Source organism: Eublepharis macularius, chromosome 2, assembly GCF_028583425.1.
Source record: "Eublepharis macularius isolate TG4126 chromosome 2, MPM_Emac_v1.0, whole genome shotgun sequence".
Lineage (NCBI taxonomy): Eukaryota > Metazoa > Chordata > Lepidosauria > Squamata > Eublepharidae > Eublepharis > Eublepharis macularius.
Window position 1 is genome coordinate 137,110,588 of NC_072791.1, and position 16,499 is coordinate 137,127,086.

A 16,499-nucleotide genomic window follows, 5' to 3' on the forward strand; every position below is an offset into this window, starting at 1 on the left:
ACTTCTTTTTGTGGTACTAGCATTTCCTTAGTGCCCGTTCCGTGGTGTTCTGGAGGCCTTTTGGCAGGGAAAGGGATAATAAAAGTGTATCCGTTCAGTGTTTTCACTTCTAAAATCTTGTTCTCCAGTGTCTGTAATGCTTCCCACTGTTTTCTGTGGTACTGGAATTTCTTTAGTGCCCGTTCTGGCCTGTTTTGTGCTGTTCCGGGAGTGTTTTGGCAGGGAAAGGGTTAATAAAAGCATGCCAGTTCAGTGTTTTCATGTCTAAAATCTTGTTCTGCATGGTCTGTAGAGCTACTGGCATTTCTTTAGTGCCCGTTCCATGGTGTTCTGGGAACCTTTTGGCAGGGAAAGGGTTAATAAAAGCATGCGACTTCAAGATTTGCACTTCTAAAATCTTGTTCTGCAGTGTTTGTATTGCTTCCCACTGTTTTTTGTGGTACTGGCATTTCTTTAGTGCCCTTTCTGGCCTGTTTTGTGCTGTTCTAGGGGCATTTTGGCAGGGAAAGGGGTAATAAAAGCAAGAGACTACAGTGTTTTCTAAAATTTTGTTCTCCAGCTTCTTTAACACATTCCATTGCTTTTTGTGGTAATAGCTTTTCTTTAGTGCCTGTTCTGGCCCGTTCCGTGGCGTTCCAGGACCCTTTTGGCAGGAAAAGGGTTACTAAAAGCATGCCAGTTCTGCATGAAAATTTCTAAAATTTTGTTCTGTGTTGTCTGTAATGTTTCCCACTGTTTTTTTGTGGTACTGGCATTTCTTTAGTGCCCATTCCGGCCCATTCCATGGTGTTCCGGGAGCATTTTGGCAGGGAAAAGGCTAATAAACACGTGCCAGTTCAGTTTCAAAAATACTGCTCTGGAGTGTCTTTAACACATCACACTGTTTTTTGTCGTTCCGCTATTTGTTTAATGTGCGTTCCAGCCATTTCCGGCCTGTTCCAGCTTTTACCCCATCCCAGCATAAATCCTTCCGTTGTCTCCCTTCCTCTTCCCCTGGTCTATTCCACAGCTTTCCAGACCTCCATGTTCCCCTTAAGTGTCACATTCTGCATGAGTTCCTTGCTCACTCTGTTGACCACTGACCCAGAACACTCCTCCATAGTCTCTCTGTGAAAAATCCCTGTCAGGGCTTGTCGCTGTCGCCACTGGGCGGGGCCCCAGCTGGGCCGGCCCTGGCATCAGAGGGGCACCAGGGATACTGCAGGACCCTGCTCTGTGGAAGGAGGGGCGGTATACATCACCCAGACTCCCTCTCAGTCCACTCACTGGCCTGCTCAACCTGGTCTGCTTACCCTCTGCGTCCTCCATCCTCCTTCCAGAACTCTCCTCCAAGCCTCCACTCTTGCATTGCATTGCACTGCTCTCACTCCACATCATCACTCCTTACTCACACCCACCACCTCAGAGCCCTTCCCAGCCACCCTTTATAGGGCTTCCTGTCTCCACCCCACCCTCCTTCCAGGCTTGTTCCCTCTCCTGACCAGGCCCAGCTGTGCGTTCCTCCACTAATCCCTTCTGGGCTCCTTTGCCTTGCTGGCAGGGTGGGGTTGAGTGTGAGCCATCCCCAGTTGAGGGCTCCTTGGCCTTGCTCACGAGGGGCTGCCCCAGCCAGCCTCTGAGCTACTGAGCTTGCCTGGCCTTGCTCATGAGGAGCTGCCTTAGCCGGCTTCTGTGCTGCCTGCTCAGCAATGCTGGGCGGGGCTACCCATCTCCTCCCCCAGAATGCCTGTGGCAGCCCCCCCCCCCAGAGAGGCTTGGCTTCTAGCAACTCCTGAGCCAGGCTGCTGTCTTCTAGCCATGGCATGGCCCTGGGCTGTCTCAAGCTGCTGCAGCAGGGGTAGCTGGCTGGGCTGCTGGGATCAGCCACAGCTGCACCATGTTGGCTGGCTACTGGGCTTCTCTGGCTGAGCTGATTATGGAAGGTGGGCCCAGCTGCAGCCCCTTGGCTGGCTGCCCAGCTCTTCCCACAGAGTGCCCTCAGCAGCTCCACCTGGAGGGGCTGGCTTCTGAACGTCTCCTGAGCCAGGTTGCCATCTTCAAGCTGGGGTGGAGGCTGGGGCGTGGCTCTGAGTTGCTGTGGCTGCTTTTCCCCCTTTGCAGGTAAGGGCCCCGTTTGGGCTGCTGCTGGGTCCCAGTTATTCCTGCCTCTGCCCTCTCCCTCTGGTGTAGGTAGGTTCTGGCCCTGGCTGCTGGCTGAGGTGGCAGGACTGCTGTCTCCTGGCTGCCTCCCCCTGCTTCCTCTTGTTGAGGCTGGGGGCTGTGCCTCAGACCCCGGACAATCCCATCTCATACTCTAGTTAGCAAACAGTTAACAAACTAATGATTTTATCTTGTTTTATGCTATTACTGTTTTATCTCTTTATTTACTTAGTTTGTTGTTATCCACTTTTAGCCCAGTTGCAGGGATAACAGACTATAAATCCAATAAAAGAAAAAAATAAATATGTATTGTCGAAGGCTTTCACGGCCGGAGAACGATGGTTGTTGGGGGTTTTCCGGGCTGTCTTGCCGTGGTCTTGGCATTGTAGTTCCTGACGTTTCGCCAGCAGCTGTGGCTGGCATCTTCAGAGGTGTAGCACCAAAAGACAGAGATCTCTCAGTGTCACAGTGTGGAAAAGATGTAGGTCATTTGTATCTACTCAGGAGGGGTGGGGTTGAGCTGAGTCATTCTGTAAGAGTTTCCCAGGGTGTGGAATGCTAATGGCGGGAGGCTTCACTGTATCCTGAGGCGGTTCTTTTGCATATGGATTGGTGCTTGATGTGCTAATCTTCTCTGCAGGGCTATTGTCGGGTGTGGAGTGTTTTGTTGGCCTGGTGTTTTTCAGAACTGGAGCCCATGCTCTGTTCATTCTTAAGGTTTCTTCTTTCCTGTTGAAGTTTTGCTTATGCTTGTGAATTTCAATGGCTTCCCTGTGCAGTCTGACAAAGTAGTTGGAAGTGTTGTCCAGTATTTTGGTGTCCTGGAATAAGATACTGTGCCCTGTTTGAGTTAGGCTATGTTCAGCCACTGCTGATTTTTCAGGCTGTCCAAGTCTGCAGTGTCTTTCATGTTCTTTTATTCTTGTCTGGATGCTACGCTTTGTGGTCCCGATGTAAACTTGTCCACAGCTGCAGGGTATACGGTATACTCCTGCAGAGGTGAGGGGATCTCTGCTGTCTTTTGCTGATCGTAGCATCTGTTGTATTTTTCGGGTGGGTCTGAATACTGCTTGAAGGTTATGCTTTTTCATAAAAATAAATAGTTCAGGGGTCCTCAAACTTGCAACCTTTTGGAGCCTGCAGGCACATTTGTAATTCTGACACACCATGGTGGGTGCAGACACAAACTGACTGCTGCAGCAGGTGAGCCAGCCAGGAAACACTGGCCACAGCATTCCTTCTGTTGCATGGTGAAAATCCTTGTAATGAGGTTTCAGCTGCTGAATAAGGAATATTTTTTTAAATCTGCACAGCGCAGCAGTAGCCTTGCTGGGCAGGTGTCACATCTGGCCACCCTCTTTCTTAAAATACTTGGTGGGCACCAGGAAAACCATGGCCTAGTCTGCATGGCACACTTAAAGCTGGCTACACTGAGCATTCACATCGATTGGTGCTGAAATGGCTTGGGGTCCCATCATTCTGCACTGCACAACCTCAAGGGTATTTGGTGTCTGCTGATGCATTGAGATGTGTCTGTTTGTAGCAGCATTTTATGGGGGCTGGAGCTGACATCAGTTTTTCAAAAAAAAAAATTCAAAATCCACAGGTGTGGTAACATTGCAGTGTTGGAGCCCTTCCCCCCACAGCATTTGCTGATTGGGCTGTCCCATGGCCACTGGAGAGGCAATTGGTAGCGGCATTCTGGGGAAAAACATGTACTTTTTAAGCTTGTTCAACATTCATTTATTTTGGTAGAGCCAGAGTGGGAAAAGATTAAAATGCTGGTGCTTCATTCCCTACCAGCAGCTCCCTGACACTTTGTTTCACAAACCCAATGTTTTTTATCCATTTCTAAATCATACAATGGCTTTCAACAAGGACATTTTACTCCTTCCTTTCAATACTGACTTATACTCGACCAGACATTATTGGGTATTGGGCATAATAATCTTTAAGGCAAGAGAAATTATCATTGTCGATTCAGCAAAAGATCGGGATCGATCACAGCAACACAGAAACATTTTGTTGTCAACTGCTGCAGCATGTCATGAAATAGCAGGTGTTCCTTTTAGGAGTGGAAAATAATGTTATGTGCAGACACAGTTCAACAGAACAATACTTATGACTGTGGAGTATTCACAACATTGAATGCCTATAGAGTTATTTCAGAAGAAGAGTATGGCACCTTACAAAGTGAGAATGCCAGAAACTGGATAGAAGTAACCATTGGTTTGCAGTGGGAGCTTTCTATCATTTTACTTTCAGTTTCGCTTTCCCTAATTGGCTTAGCCCAGAAGGGGCCAAGTAAATGTATGGACTTTAGCCTAGTGTTTTTGCATTTCAGTAGGTTTTCTGATTCTACATTTGAGATATGACTGGCTGTGCAGATTTTTAAAATCATTACTTTGGCAGAAGCAGCCACCACATTACAAGAATCTTCACTGTGTGAATGAAGGTACACTGGGGCCATTCTTTCCTGGGTTCCTGCTGCAGCAGTCATTTGGGGTCTGAACTAAACATGGTGTGTCAGAATTATAAAGGGACCTGAAGGCTCAAAAGACTGAGGACCTTTGAAATATTTGTTTATTTTGGCGGATTTATACTCCTCTCTCCCTGCAAGCAAGCTCAGAACGGGTAATAACAAACCAAGTACATAAAGGGATAAAACAGTAATAGCATAAAACAAGATAAAACTCTAAAAAAAAATTAACTGTTTGTCAAGTAGAATATGAGATGGGATTTTTCAAAGAAAGACTATGGAGGGGTGCTCTGGGTCAGTGGACATCAGAGTGTGCAAAAGTGAGCAAGGAACTCAGGCAGGGTGTGACATGTTAGGGGAACATGGAAGCCTGGAAGGCTGCTGAATGGGAGAAGGGAACAAGAAGGGGGACAAAGGGAGAATTTATGCTTGAAAATAGAGGAGATGGCTGATATTAACCGCATGAAAGTAAAAGTAAACTGAGGAGCTGACAGGAAGGATAAATACACAGATGGAACTGGTGATACCTACACATCATCCAGAAATATCAGCTAAAATGTAAAGTATTTTTCCTTGTGTATCGTTTGAGCTTCTGGCTGCAAATGAATATTTCTACTCCTAGCAGTTATTGTTCCACTCAGGGGGCTGTCACTCAGGTAACAGAGCCCTTCTTCTACGCCCAGGGGGTGTCATTCCCATCCCAGAAGGCTTCTGCTACACCCAGAGGCTGTCATTCCATTTGGGGGCATGCCATTTCAGTCACAGAATGCTTCTGCTAGATCCAGAGGTGTCATTCCACTCCAAAGCCTGTCATTCCAGTCCCAGAGCATTTCTGATACACACAGGAGCTGTCATTCCAGTTAGAGGCCTGTCATTCCTGTCCAAGAGCCCGTCTGATACACCCAGGGGAAGTCATTCCAATCAGGGGCCTGTCATCCCAGTCCCAGAACCCTTCTGATACACCCAGCAGCTGTCATTCTACTAAGGGCTCTGTCATTCCAGTCCCAGAGCCCTTCTGATACACCCAGGGGCCTTTCATTCTAGTCCCAGAGCCCTTCTGTCACACCCAGGGGCCGTCATTCCCCTGAGGGGCCTTTCATTCCAGTCCCAGAGCACTTCTGTCATACCCAGGGGCGTCATTCCACTCAAGGGCCTGTCATTCCAGTCCCAGATCCCTTCTGTCACACCCAGGGGCCGTCATTCCACTTAGGGGGCTTTCATTATAGTCCCAGAGCCCATCTGTCTCACCCAGGGGCCTGTCATTCCAGTCCCAGAGCCCTTCTGATACACCCAGGGGCCATCATTCTAGATAGGGGCCTGTCATTCCAGTCCCAGACCCCTTCTGTCACACCCAGGGGCCATCATTCCAGTTAGGGGGCTTTCATTCTAGTCCCAGAGACCATCTGTCTCACCCAGGGGCCTGTCATTCCAGTCCCAGAGCCCTTCTGATACAGCCAGGGTCTGTCATTTTAGTCTCAGAGCCCTTTTGTCACATCCAAGGGCTGTCATTCCAGTCCCAGATCCTTTCTGATACACCCAGGGGCCGTCATTCCACTAAGGGGCCTGTCATTCCAGTCCCTGAATAGTCTATCTGGACCCCAAGACCTTTTTTCAAAATCCATTCCACATTTTCTTTGCAATTTTTTTTTTTTGCTATAATGTGTTTCAATGGCGCCCATGCAAGTAAATAGGCATTCCTGGTTCCCATTATTTCCAATGGGCCTTCAAGCCTCTCCTATTATTTTCAATGGGCAATCCTGTCATTCCTTTTAGTATATCCCTGCCAAGAGTATTCTGCAACTAGCTTAAATCATACAAATTAAGCAGATGCTTATTTTTGCAAAACGTGCTTCTGCAAATCTATTAATATTCAAGGACAATTTTTTTAGATAGTCTTTAGAATACTTACTAAGAAAGAAGTCCTGGGGAAATCAATAGGACTTAGTTCTGAGTAAATATATTCAGAATCAGACTTAAGTTTTCTGGATGACAGTGGTCTTTCACCGAAGTCCAAACATATTTACCCGGCTATAGTCCCACTTCAACGGGTGCGTGTGCATAGGGTTGGAGGAATGGCTAAGGCGATTTGACTCGCGGGATTTGTTTCCTTTCGTTTTTCGCTGGAAGCAGAGCGCATTATAGCAACAAGAGTGACGCGAGCAGGAAAGGAACGGGTAGATCCGGCCCCTTTAAAAGGCGTGCGCCACCTGCCTCCCAACACGTTGGTTTCACTTCCGAGTCGCTTTTGCCCCGGGAAAACTGGGGTGAAGGTACGAATCGTTGATAAGGTGGGAGGGAGAGGCGGGTTCCGGCTCCGCGTGTTTCAGGGCCTTTGCTACAGATGCAGGAAGGGGGTGGGAAAGTGACTCGAGCTTCTTCCAGTTCGTGGGCTAAAAAGGCATCAGGCAAAAACGAGACAGGAAGCTCGTCTTTGTAGGTTTGGTGCAACTGCTTCGTTCTTACTCCAGAGAGGGAACAAGGGAACGTCTGCCCTAGTGTTTAAGGCGAGGAGGGGGGTGGGAATTAGGGAATGTGTTTCCTCGTTACCAGTTCTCACCCTCCCTCGCCAGAATCCAACAACCCGCTATTTTGAGTCTCCTTTGAGTTGAGCCACACAAGCTTCGGTCACGCTCAGGGTTAATTTAAATAATAAAGTGCCTTCAAGTCGCAAGCGACTCACGGCGACCTCGCGTGGGCTTTTCAAGGCAAGCTAGGAGCAGAGGTGCTTTAAGAACATAACATAAGAACATAAGCAAAGCCATGTTGGATCAGGCCAGTGGCCCATCCAGTCCAACATTCTGTCACACACAGTGGCTAGAAATCCAGTGCCATCTAAAGGACTGTCAGTGAGGCCAGGACACCAGAAGCCCTCCCACTGCCTTCCTTCCAGCACCAAGACAACAGAGCACCACCTCCCCACAAAGAGAATACCATCTATCTCCTGTGGCTAATAGCCACTGATGGACCTCTGCTCCATATATTTGTCCAGTCCCCTCTTGAAGCTGGCAATGCTTGTAGCTGCCACCACCTCCTGTGGCAACGAATTCCATGTGTTTATCACCCTTTGTGTAAAGTAGTATTTTCTTCTATCTGTTCTAACCCGACTGCTCAATAATTTCATAGAGTGCCCACGAGTTCTTGTATTGTGAGAAAGGGAGAAAAACACATCTTTCTCTACCTTCTCTAACCCGTGCATTATCTTGTAAACCTCTATCATGTCTCCCCTCAGTCGTCTTTTCTCCAGGCTAAAGAGCCCCAAGCGCCTCAATCTTTCCTCATAGGGAAAGTGTTCCAACCCTTTAATCATTTTAGTTGCCCTTCTCTGTACTTTTTCCAGTGCTATGATATCTTTTTTAAGGTGTGGTGACCAGTTTCCTTTGCCAGTTTCCTCCTCTGTGTAGCAACCCTGGTCTGTGTTGGGGGAGGGTCTCCCATCTAAGTACTTAACCATGGCCAACTCTGCTTAGTTTGTGAGCTCTGGCTAGTCTGGGCTATTTAGGCTGCTAAGATGTTTAGTGGGAATGCCTCTCTAGAAAAGCCTTTGGTCTGTAACTCTCTCTTAACCTAGCCAACTTCAGAGAATTCTTAGGGGTGTGTGTATTTATGTTCACAACCTTGATCTATTTCGAAGCAGTAGAGATAAAATAAAAAGCTATAATTAAAAATCACTGTTCTAGAGTATAAAATCCATCTGGATTCTGAAGGAAAGATTCATGATCAGGAGTCCACACTCCTTCTCCCAAGTGGATTTTGTATGAGTCTGCAAAGTACTTTCTTAGCTTAAATTATTATCAATTAACTCTAGATCTAGTTTTTTCAAATATTGTCCCTCACTTTATAAGCAATTGGTTCATCTTTCAGGTAGCCTTTTGTTTACTAATATTTTGCAAATATTGGACACTGTTAATTTAAAAAAATAAATAAAATGCAAACAGTGTGTGTACCCTCTGGAATTAGTTTCCAGTTGGGTGGAGTATTAAGAGAAAACCATTGGCTTGCATATGACACATTGAATGTTTTAGAATAGTTTCAGGCCTTGCTGAACGCATGGCCTTTTTCAAGAAATCTGTACTAATTCTGTTTGTTGATATGATTTAATAATGCCTGAGCCATCATTTCTGATAATGAGGTCATATGCTACTCAAAGAGCTTTTTCCTTTTGTGGTATCTGTAACACAAATCTAAAATGCGTGCTGGGAAAAAAATTCTATATTTGACCCTTCATTAACTGCATTCACATATGTGCTTAAATAGCATGAAAGAATTTCAAAGGTTGTTTTTTGGGGAGGGGGGGGAGAAAATGTTGCTAGGATTGACCTCTAACATTATGCAGGTTTGGACTGAAAGTGAAGGTGGAACTAGTAATTATCTTGCAACTTTATTTCCATTGTTGGTTGAATTGTGAATAGGAGGCTTGGGCAGTTTCTTTGAGAAGAAGCAATAAAGTTATTGAATTTGGCAAACTAAGATGCAGCAGAGTAATTGTAGCTGAAATAGATATATTTTATTTATTAGCCACATTATATGCTAAAGAGCACGTAAGCTTACTGCCAGGGCTAATGTTGGGTGCATTAAGGATTACCCTGGAATCTATAGCCTCTATAAATTTAATCCGACAGGAACCAATTTGTTTTGGATAAATTAAAATGTAAATGCTATGGAAGTAGAACAAACATTGCAATCACCGCTGCCAAGATATTTGAATGGTTCTGTATTGGAGGCAAATTATACAAGTGTATATATGAGAGTCTTCCTATGTAAGTGTTTCTCTGTGTAGATGTTGAATGTGTCAAGGAGAGATGCATGTAAGCTGCCTTTGAACTATAGGCCCACTCTGTCACAACAACCATCTTTGGCAACAACTTGTCTTGTTAATCAGAAATAAGTTGTCTGACAAACTCTTTAAAAAAAATATTTCACTCTCTGTAGAAAATAGAGTTGACTGGAATAGCTGAAGCTGCCATGAGATACATCTGTACTGCAGTATTTGTTTTCACACTGGCATCTCGAATGGTGGTTGCCACATTATCAAAGACAGATACAAAAAAGGCTGCCTCAAAAATACTGGAGGAAAAGGTAGGAGAGTGTGCTTGATTACATGGCACTCAAACTCATTTCTTTTATTTATATCCCATTTTTTTCTCTGTTGGGGACTCAAAGCAGCTTACAAAAAATATAATTTAGGCAAAAAATATACAATGTGACCTCAACATCCTGAGCTGGTCCTGGAAATAACAATATGTTTCCCTCAAGGCCCTAGACTGGATGCCATGGTTAGGAATCAAGAGTCAGGAGTAGCTTGATTCTTTCCCCCGAGCTTGCACCACAAGTTTATCCCTTTGGCCACATCCATGTTAAATCTCTGCAAAAGGAGGAGCAGAAGCTCAGCACAGATCTCATTCAGCTGCCAATGAGGTATTCCCAACCTTTCTCTACAATGCAATTGCAGTGATACTGTGCAGCCCAATAGAAACACTGTTCTTGGGTTTCGTTTTTACTGAAATATATGTATAAGGTAGTTGATTACAGCAAAACATTTAGGTCAAATGAGATGTGATGGGGGTGGCCATATCTGTTTGCCCATTTATGTGGAAAGAAGAGGTTTGTGTGGTATTTAATTTTACCCCCAATATAATATATTTTTGTTTTGAAAAACAAAATAATAATAAAAGGTGATACAGAAAGAAAAAAGGGATTTTATAAAATAGTTGTGTGAATCAGAGATGGTTATTTATAATAGAATATATAAAACAAGAATTATTTCTTCCCACCATCCCCTTCATTAAATTTCTTAAGACACTTTCTATGAAATACAATGATATTTAATTAATATTAAGATACATTTATTTTCAACTTTTTAATAACTAATCTATTTTACTGGTAATTGTTCTTAGTTATTCTTAATTTTCAGTTACATGATTAAAAAAGCTTTCAATTTCTCCTGAAATTCTAGAATTAGCCTATTATATATGTAAGATGTTAATTTTTCTGTTAACATATATTTGTATAGCTTATTCATCCATATTGTCAAATCTGGACAGCACTCTGCCTTCCATTTGGCTGCATATACTACTCTTGCTGTTGTCACCGTATACTTAAATACTTTTATTTTTTTACTAGAAACAAAGCCCGTTGTGAGGAAAAAATACAACGGGCTCTAGAAAAGGGAGGGTGGGCAGGCAGGCATTCCCTCTTCCTCTGTCACTGATCCTGGACGCTGAAGGAGTGGGATGGGCACTGCCACCTGCTCCACACCTGATCTCAGCAACATGAAGGGGTGGTGGGCTTTGCTACCTACTGCAGGTCTGATACAGGCCAGGTAAAAGGAGGCAGGCATTGCCACCTGCTCCACTCCCAATCCCAGCTTGGTGAAGGGAAAATGGGCATTGCCTTCTGCTCTGCACCTGATTACAGCTAGGTGAAGGGGGGCAGACATTGCTGCCTTCTCCAAGCCTGATCCCAGCAGGGTGAAGGGGGTGGGCATTGCCACTTGTTCCTTGCTGGGTGAAGGGAGGAGCGGGCACTACCTTCTGCTTCTCACCTGATCCCGACAGATGAAGGCGGGCAGTGGGCTTTGCTACGTGCTCTGCTCCTGATCCCAACTGGGTGAAGGGGGTGGGGGCATTGCCACCTTCTCTGCTCCTGATTCTGGCAGGTTGAAGGGGGGCAGAGATTGCTTCCTGCTTAGCTCCTGATTCTGATAGGGTGAAGATGGAGTGGGCATTGCTGCCTGCTCAGTGCCTTATTCCAGTAGGTTGAAGGAGGTGGGCATTTCCACCTGCTCCATTTCTTGTCCAGGCTGGGTGAATGGAAGAAGGGAACTGCCTCCTGCTGTATAGCTGATCCCACCCGGCTGAAGGCACTGGGAGGGCATTGGCACCTGCTCCACTCCTGATCCCAGCTGGGTGAAGGGGGCGGGCATTGCCACCTGCTCCACTCCAAATACCAGCTGGGTTATAGTGGGGGTGGGCATTGCTTCTTGCTCCACTCCTAATGCTAGTTGTGATAAGGAGAGGGTGGGCATTGCCACCTGCTCCACTCCTAATAATAGCTGTGTTAAGGCAGAGAGTGGGCATTGCCACCTGCTCAGCTCTTGATCTCAGCTGGCTGAAGGGGGGTGGGTATTGCCACTTGCTCTGCTCCTAATACCAGCTGGGTTAATGTAGGGGACGGGCATTGCTACCTGCTCTGCTCCTAATACCAGCTGGTTTAAGGTGGGGGCGGGCATAGCCACCTGCTCCTCTCCTAATACCAGCTGCCTGAAGGGGGCGGGCATTGCCACCTGCTCCGGTACTAATATCGTACAACAATAAATATACTGCCTCTCAAATCACATTAGAAAAATTCATGAAAAGGTGTATTCCAATAAATTGTGCAAACAGTGCAATAACAATATCAATCCATACACTCATATGTCTAATACAGACAAAAAAATCCTGTACAGAATATTCTATAGAACCCCCCTAAGGTACAGAAACCCCAAGGACACTACACTCTATATCATTATTTTGTAGCAAGACAAAAATTCTACAGAGTATTCCATTGTGTCTTCTAGCCAGGAAAAAATTTCATAAAGAGTCTCTCATTGCTTCAAAAGACCATTCAGTAATACAACGTCTCTCATGAATTTTATAGGGGACCACAGACCCCCACCACGTTTCTTTTTCAGTGTTGTTCCTTTAAATCAAGGTATGTACTCCATGGGCTATGAGAATGGTAAAAACCTTTCAACAATTAGTTCTTCTGTTATTCTAAATGCAGATCTCTTCAAGAATTTTCAGTTGGAACCCTTTCTCCGAGGAGATCAGCCACTCACAGTCCTAACTGCAGCCAGCTAAATGGCAGCTTTCGTCAGGACAGCTTCCTCAGGGACCGGTGGCTTGCTAGATGAAAATAACCAAGGACATTTCACAAAACACATTCATAATAAATTTTCTCTATGATTGCAACCTTGTCTTGTTTAACACTAGAAATAGCAGGTCAGAATTACATACCTTGTTGTAGGTTCATTTAGGTAAACCCAAGGAGTGACATTGTGGGAAAAACAACGTGTCCCTCCAGGTGTGGTTAATTCCCATATATAAGCCTATCTATCCGCTCCTAATATTAACTGGGTTAAGGTCTGGTTGCCGCTTGTAACATTATCTTAGTTTTCTTTTTGTTCAGTTTATATGCAGAATACAATCCAAATCTGAATATTTGTTCCGTTATGTATTTCAGAGAAATGTTTGGTTTTGTCACTGATATAACAACATCATCCGTGTAACTTCTGGCTTTTAAACTGGATGCTTTGCATCCAATTTAGAAATTCGACCCCACAGTTTGTATTTTGTAATGCTTTCATCAGAAATTGCCAAGACACATTATCAAAAGCTGCCTCTGCATCCAAAAGCATAAATGCCATTTTTTCTCCTTTTCTCCTTGAGTATTCAACTGCATTAAGCAGATATCTGATGTTCTCTCTCATGTATCTCTTTGGAACAAATCCTGTTTGATCTTCATGAATCACATCTGGAATACATTTTCTTAATATCTCTGCCATTACTGTTGTAAAAATTGTATAGTCCACATTCAATAATGAAATTGGTCTATATGATTGTGGTAGTAATGGATCATTCCCTTCTTTATATATTAAAGTTATATGTGTGGTATTTAATTCAACAGACTTGGATGGGGTGAAGCTTTCCAAGGTAGATCAGGTTAACAGCTTGAGGATGCTTCTGGACCCGGCTTTGCTAAAGGTCGAGTAGTGTTCTTGCTAGGAGTGTTTCTTTCAGTTACATCTAGCATGCAGATCGGCCCCCTATCTAGATCCTGCTGACCTGGCTATGCTAATCTATGCTACAGTAATCTCCAGATTGGACTACAGCAATGCAGTCTACATGGGATTGCCTTTGAAGAGTCTCACCAGTTTCAGTTGGTGTAAAAATGTGGCTGCAAGACTCTTCTTAGAATACACGACACCAGTATTGCATCGAGTGCACTGGCTTTCTGTTTACTTCTAGGCCCACCCAATTCAGGGTGCTGGTTTAAAGACTTTCATGGTTTAGGGCCCTCATACTTACTGAGCTGTGCCAGTTACATTCTTCAGACAGCCTTCTCCTTGAGGTGAACTCCATTAGGACTGCCTGTATGGCCACAGTGTGATCTCAGGCCTTTTCTGTGATGAGGCCAGTCCTCTAACATAGACTGCCTGAGGCGCTGAGGAGGAAATCCTCCATTGCTACATTTAGGATGGCATACAAGGCAGTCCTATTCTTGAGAGCATTTGGTGGAAGGTGAATTTTTCCAGCATATTTGGCTGAGTTTGCTGATCAAGTGTGTTTTTAAATCTGGATACTTTTAAATTGATGAACTGTGTATGTTCATTTTGTTACTTGGATTATTATTTATGTCTTTGCAACTTGGTTGCTAAATTGTTTGATGCTTTGAGTCCAGGGAGATAAAGTAGGGTAGAAATATTTTAAATCAGTCAGTCCAAGAAAGTGCACAGGTGAGAGTTCAGCCCTCCCTTGTGTTATCACTTCCAGTCTAGCTCAAATGCATGGGATAATGGAGTAGGGAATGGTTTTTCCCCCCTATCCATGTGTCCTGTTTTCATGTTAAAGTTAGACCCCTCATCCCTTTTATATGTGAATAGCTAAACTTATGAAATAAATATGATTGGCTTCATCACATTTACAGTGCAAACTTATGTAGAGTAGTCTAAGCCTGTTGACTTCAATTGACTTAGACTGGAGTAACTCTGCATAGGATTGCATGGTTAGTTTAGCATTTACATTAGGCGGCAGCAAAAGGTATTTCTTTGTGCTGTAAAACCATTTTTTTGCTGAAAATCCACACTTCAGTCTATGTACGTTAATTCTGTTACTTCATTTCAGTATTGTCAACCATCTATATACTATGACAACACCAGCTTCCTTGTAGGATCTAGAAATGTGCCATTAATCTCTCCTTATTACCTCTGATTGACAGCCGGTTAGGATATATTTGCATCAGTGTGTTTTTCTCAGTGTGTAATGGGAGTGAGTCCCATTACACATGGGTTTGACTGGTAGGTTGCTGTACTTACCTATGCATAAATCAATATGTGAATAGATGCTAAGCTTTTGTATTCCCTTTTCTGATGTTTTTTGCAAGTATTGTTTCACGCTTGTCACTTTCCTGTGAGAGATTCAGGATAACTTTCAGGGTTGCTTTTTCTCCTCAAGTTTGATAACAGGTTGAGTGAGTAGGCAGTGCTTTTCCCAAACACAAGCAACTTCAAACCTTGGCATTCCCAGGACTGCTTCTATCAGCTTGCTCTAAAACATTTAAAACTTCTTTTCCTCTGGCCAAATTCATATAGTATAAATTCTTCCTTTAAGGTACTCAAAATACTGTGAAACATTCATGGAGCTTAGATACTTCATTATTCAGGACTCCATTCGCTGTTAAAGGTGACTTGGATCTCCCCCTCCCATGAGTATGTGCCATCAAATCATAGTTGACTTATGACCGCCCCAGCAAAGGGCTGTCCAGGCAAGTGAGAAACAGAGCTGGTTTGCAGGTGCCTTCCTCTGCAAAATCTTCTTTGGTGGTCAGGTCACCCATCCAAGTAGTGACCCTGCTTAGCTTCTGAGGTCTGATGAGACTGGGCTATACCATACTGCCTTTCCTTTCCCTCTGTGTATTAATATAATAATATAATATAAATTCTCAGATGTGTTTGAGGTATGAAGTGACTACTAGTTGCAGCTTCCTTTATTGTGTTACCTAAAGCTTGGTTGTTCAAATAAGGTGCAGAACCAGTAATTTTCTTACGAAATTTTTGCTTACTATTTAAAGTAGAAATTGTAAGGGCACACTTGTGCCCTTTGCATTAATTGCTTAATCATCTTTTGTCCTTAATATAGCTCTTTATAGCCCAGTCCTATGCCTGTGTATTCAGAACTGAGAGCAACTTACAATGTTCATCCTAATTTGAGGATCTGTGGATTTTCATGTGGTAAAGCAAAAACATTTAGTCAACCATGCTGGAAATACTGATATGAAATTGATGTGGTTAGTGTCTCGGGTATATCCATTATAAAAAGGAGCAAATATTCTGTGAACCTCTCTGACATGGCTGTTTGTTTAGATACTTTTGCTTTCTCTTCTCTGTATGTGGTGTATATTGTTCTGTTCCCTCCTGCTGTCAGTCACTGTCTCCTTCCACTTCCCTTTTCAGTGATTCTTTTAAGTTTGAGCCTTTTTCTTGAATCATATGCTGTCCATTCTTCCCCCCTCTGAGGCAGGGAACAGTGGTGAACAGTCTTTCCATGCTCCAGATAGGAACCCCAATACAGAATACGTAGAAACCACATTTCCTCTCACATGTTCCATCCCATAAAGGATACCCTGAGGGAGAACAGAGATTTGTGGCTATTCCAATTACAATTTAAAAATTATATATATATTTCATATGTATTTATACACACATCCTTACAATATAATTAGATTAAACGAAAGTAGCTCTGTCTCACTTAGTTCAGTTTGGCGTACACCCAAGTAACAATATGTAGGATTGCAGCTCTTGTCTTTTCCAGCATAGTTATATAACTGCTAAAGGTTAATGTCAAACTTCTACTACAAAGGTTTTGTCAAAATCAAGATTTCTTTGAGGTAATTTTCTCATGTTTGGAGGAATGGCGTAATCTTGCCTGAGGGTGTTCATAGATTCAGCAGTATCGAATTGATTTATCCAGTTGTATTAATGTCCTTAAAATGGAATACTGAGTTAAGATATGATCAGCATTACTTAGCAACTAATGGAATAACTGTAAAATAACTCAAGTACATAGAAGAGCTGAATTGGATTAAATTGCCACCTAGTCCAGCGTTCTTTTTTTCAGCAGTGATC

The 16,499-nt window shown here is 43.8% G+C and overlaps 1 protein-coding gene across 5 annotated transcripts in view; it reads left to right on the top strand.

Annotated features, from left to right (window-relative positions):
* The first annotated feature begins 6,826 nt into the window (after nucleotides 1–6,826).
* Nucleotides 6,827–16,499, top strand: part of CHID1 (chitinase domain containing 1) — a 270,795-nt gene continuing 261,122 nt past the window's right edge. For 2 of the 5 annotated variants that reach the window (XM_054971924.1, XM_054971928.1), the window contains exons 1-2: nucleotides 6,827–6,888; nucleotides 9,548–9,694. In XM_054971924.1, the coding sequence (XP_054827899.1) occupies nucleotides 9,581–9,694 (114 nt within the window). In that variant the 5' untranslated portion in view covers nucleotides 6,827–6,888; nucleotides 9,548–9,580. The other 3 variants (XM_054971927.1, XM_054971926.1, XM_054971925.1) reach the window with 3 other exon arrangements.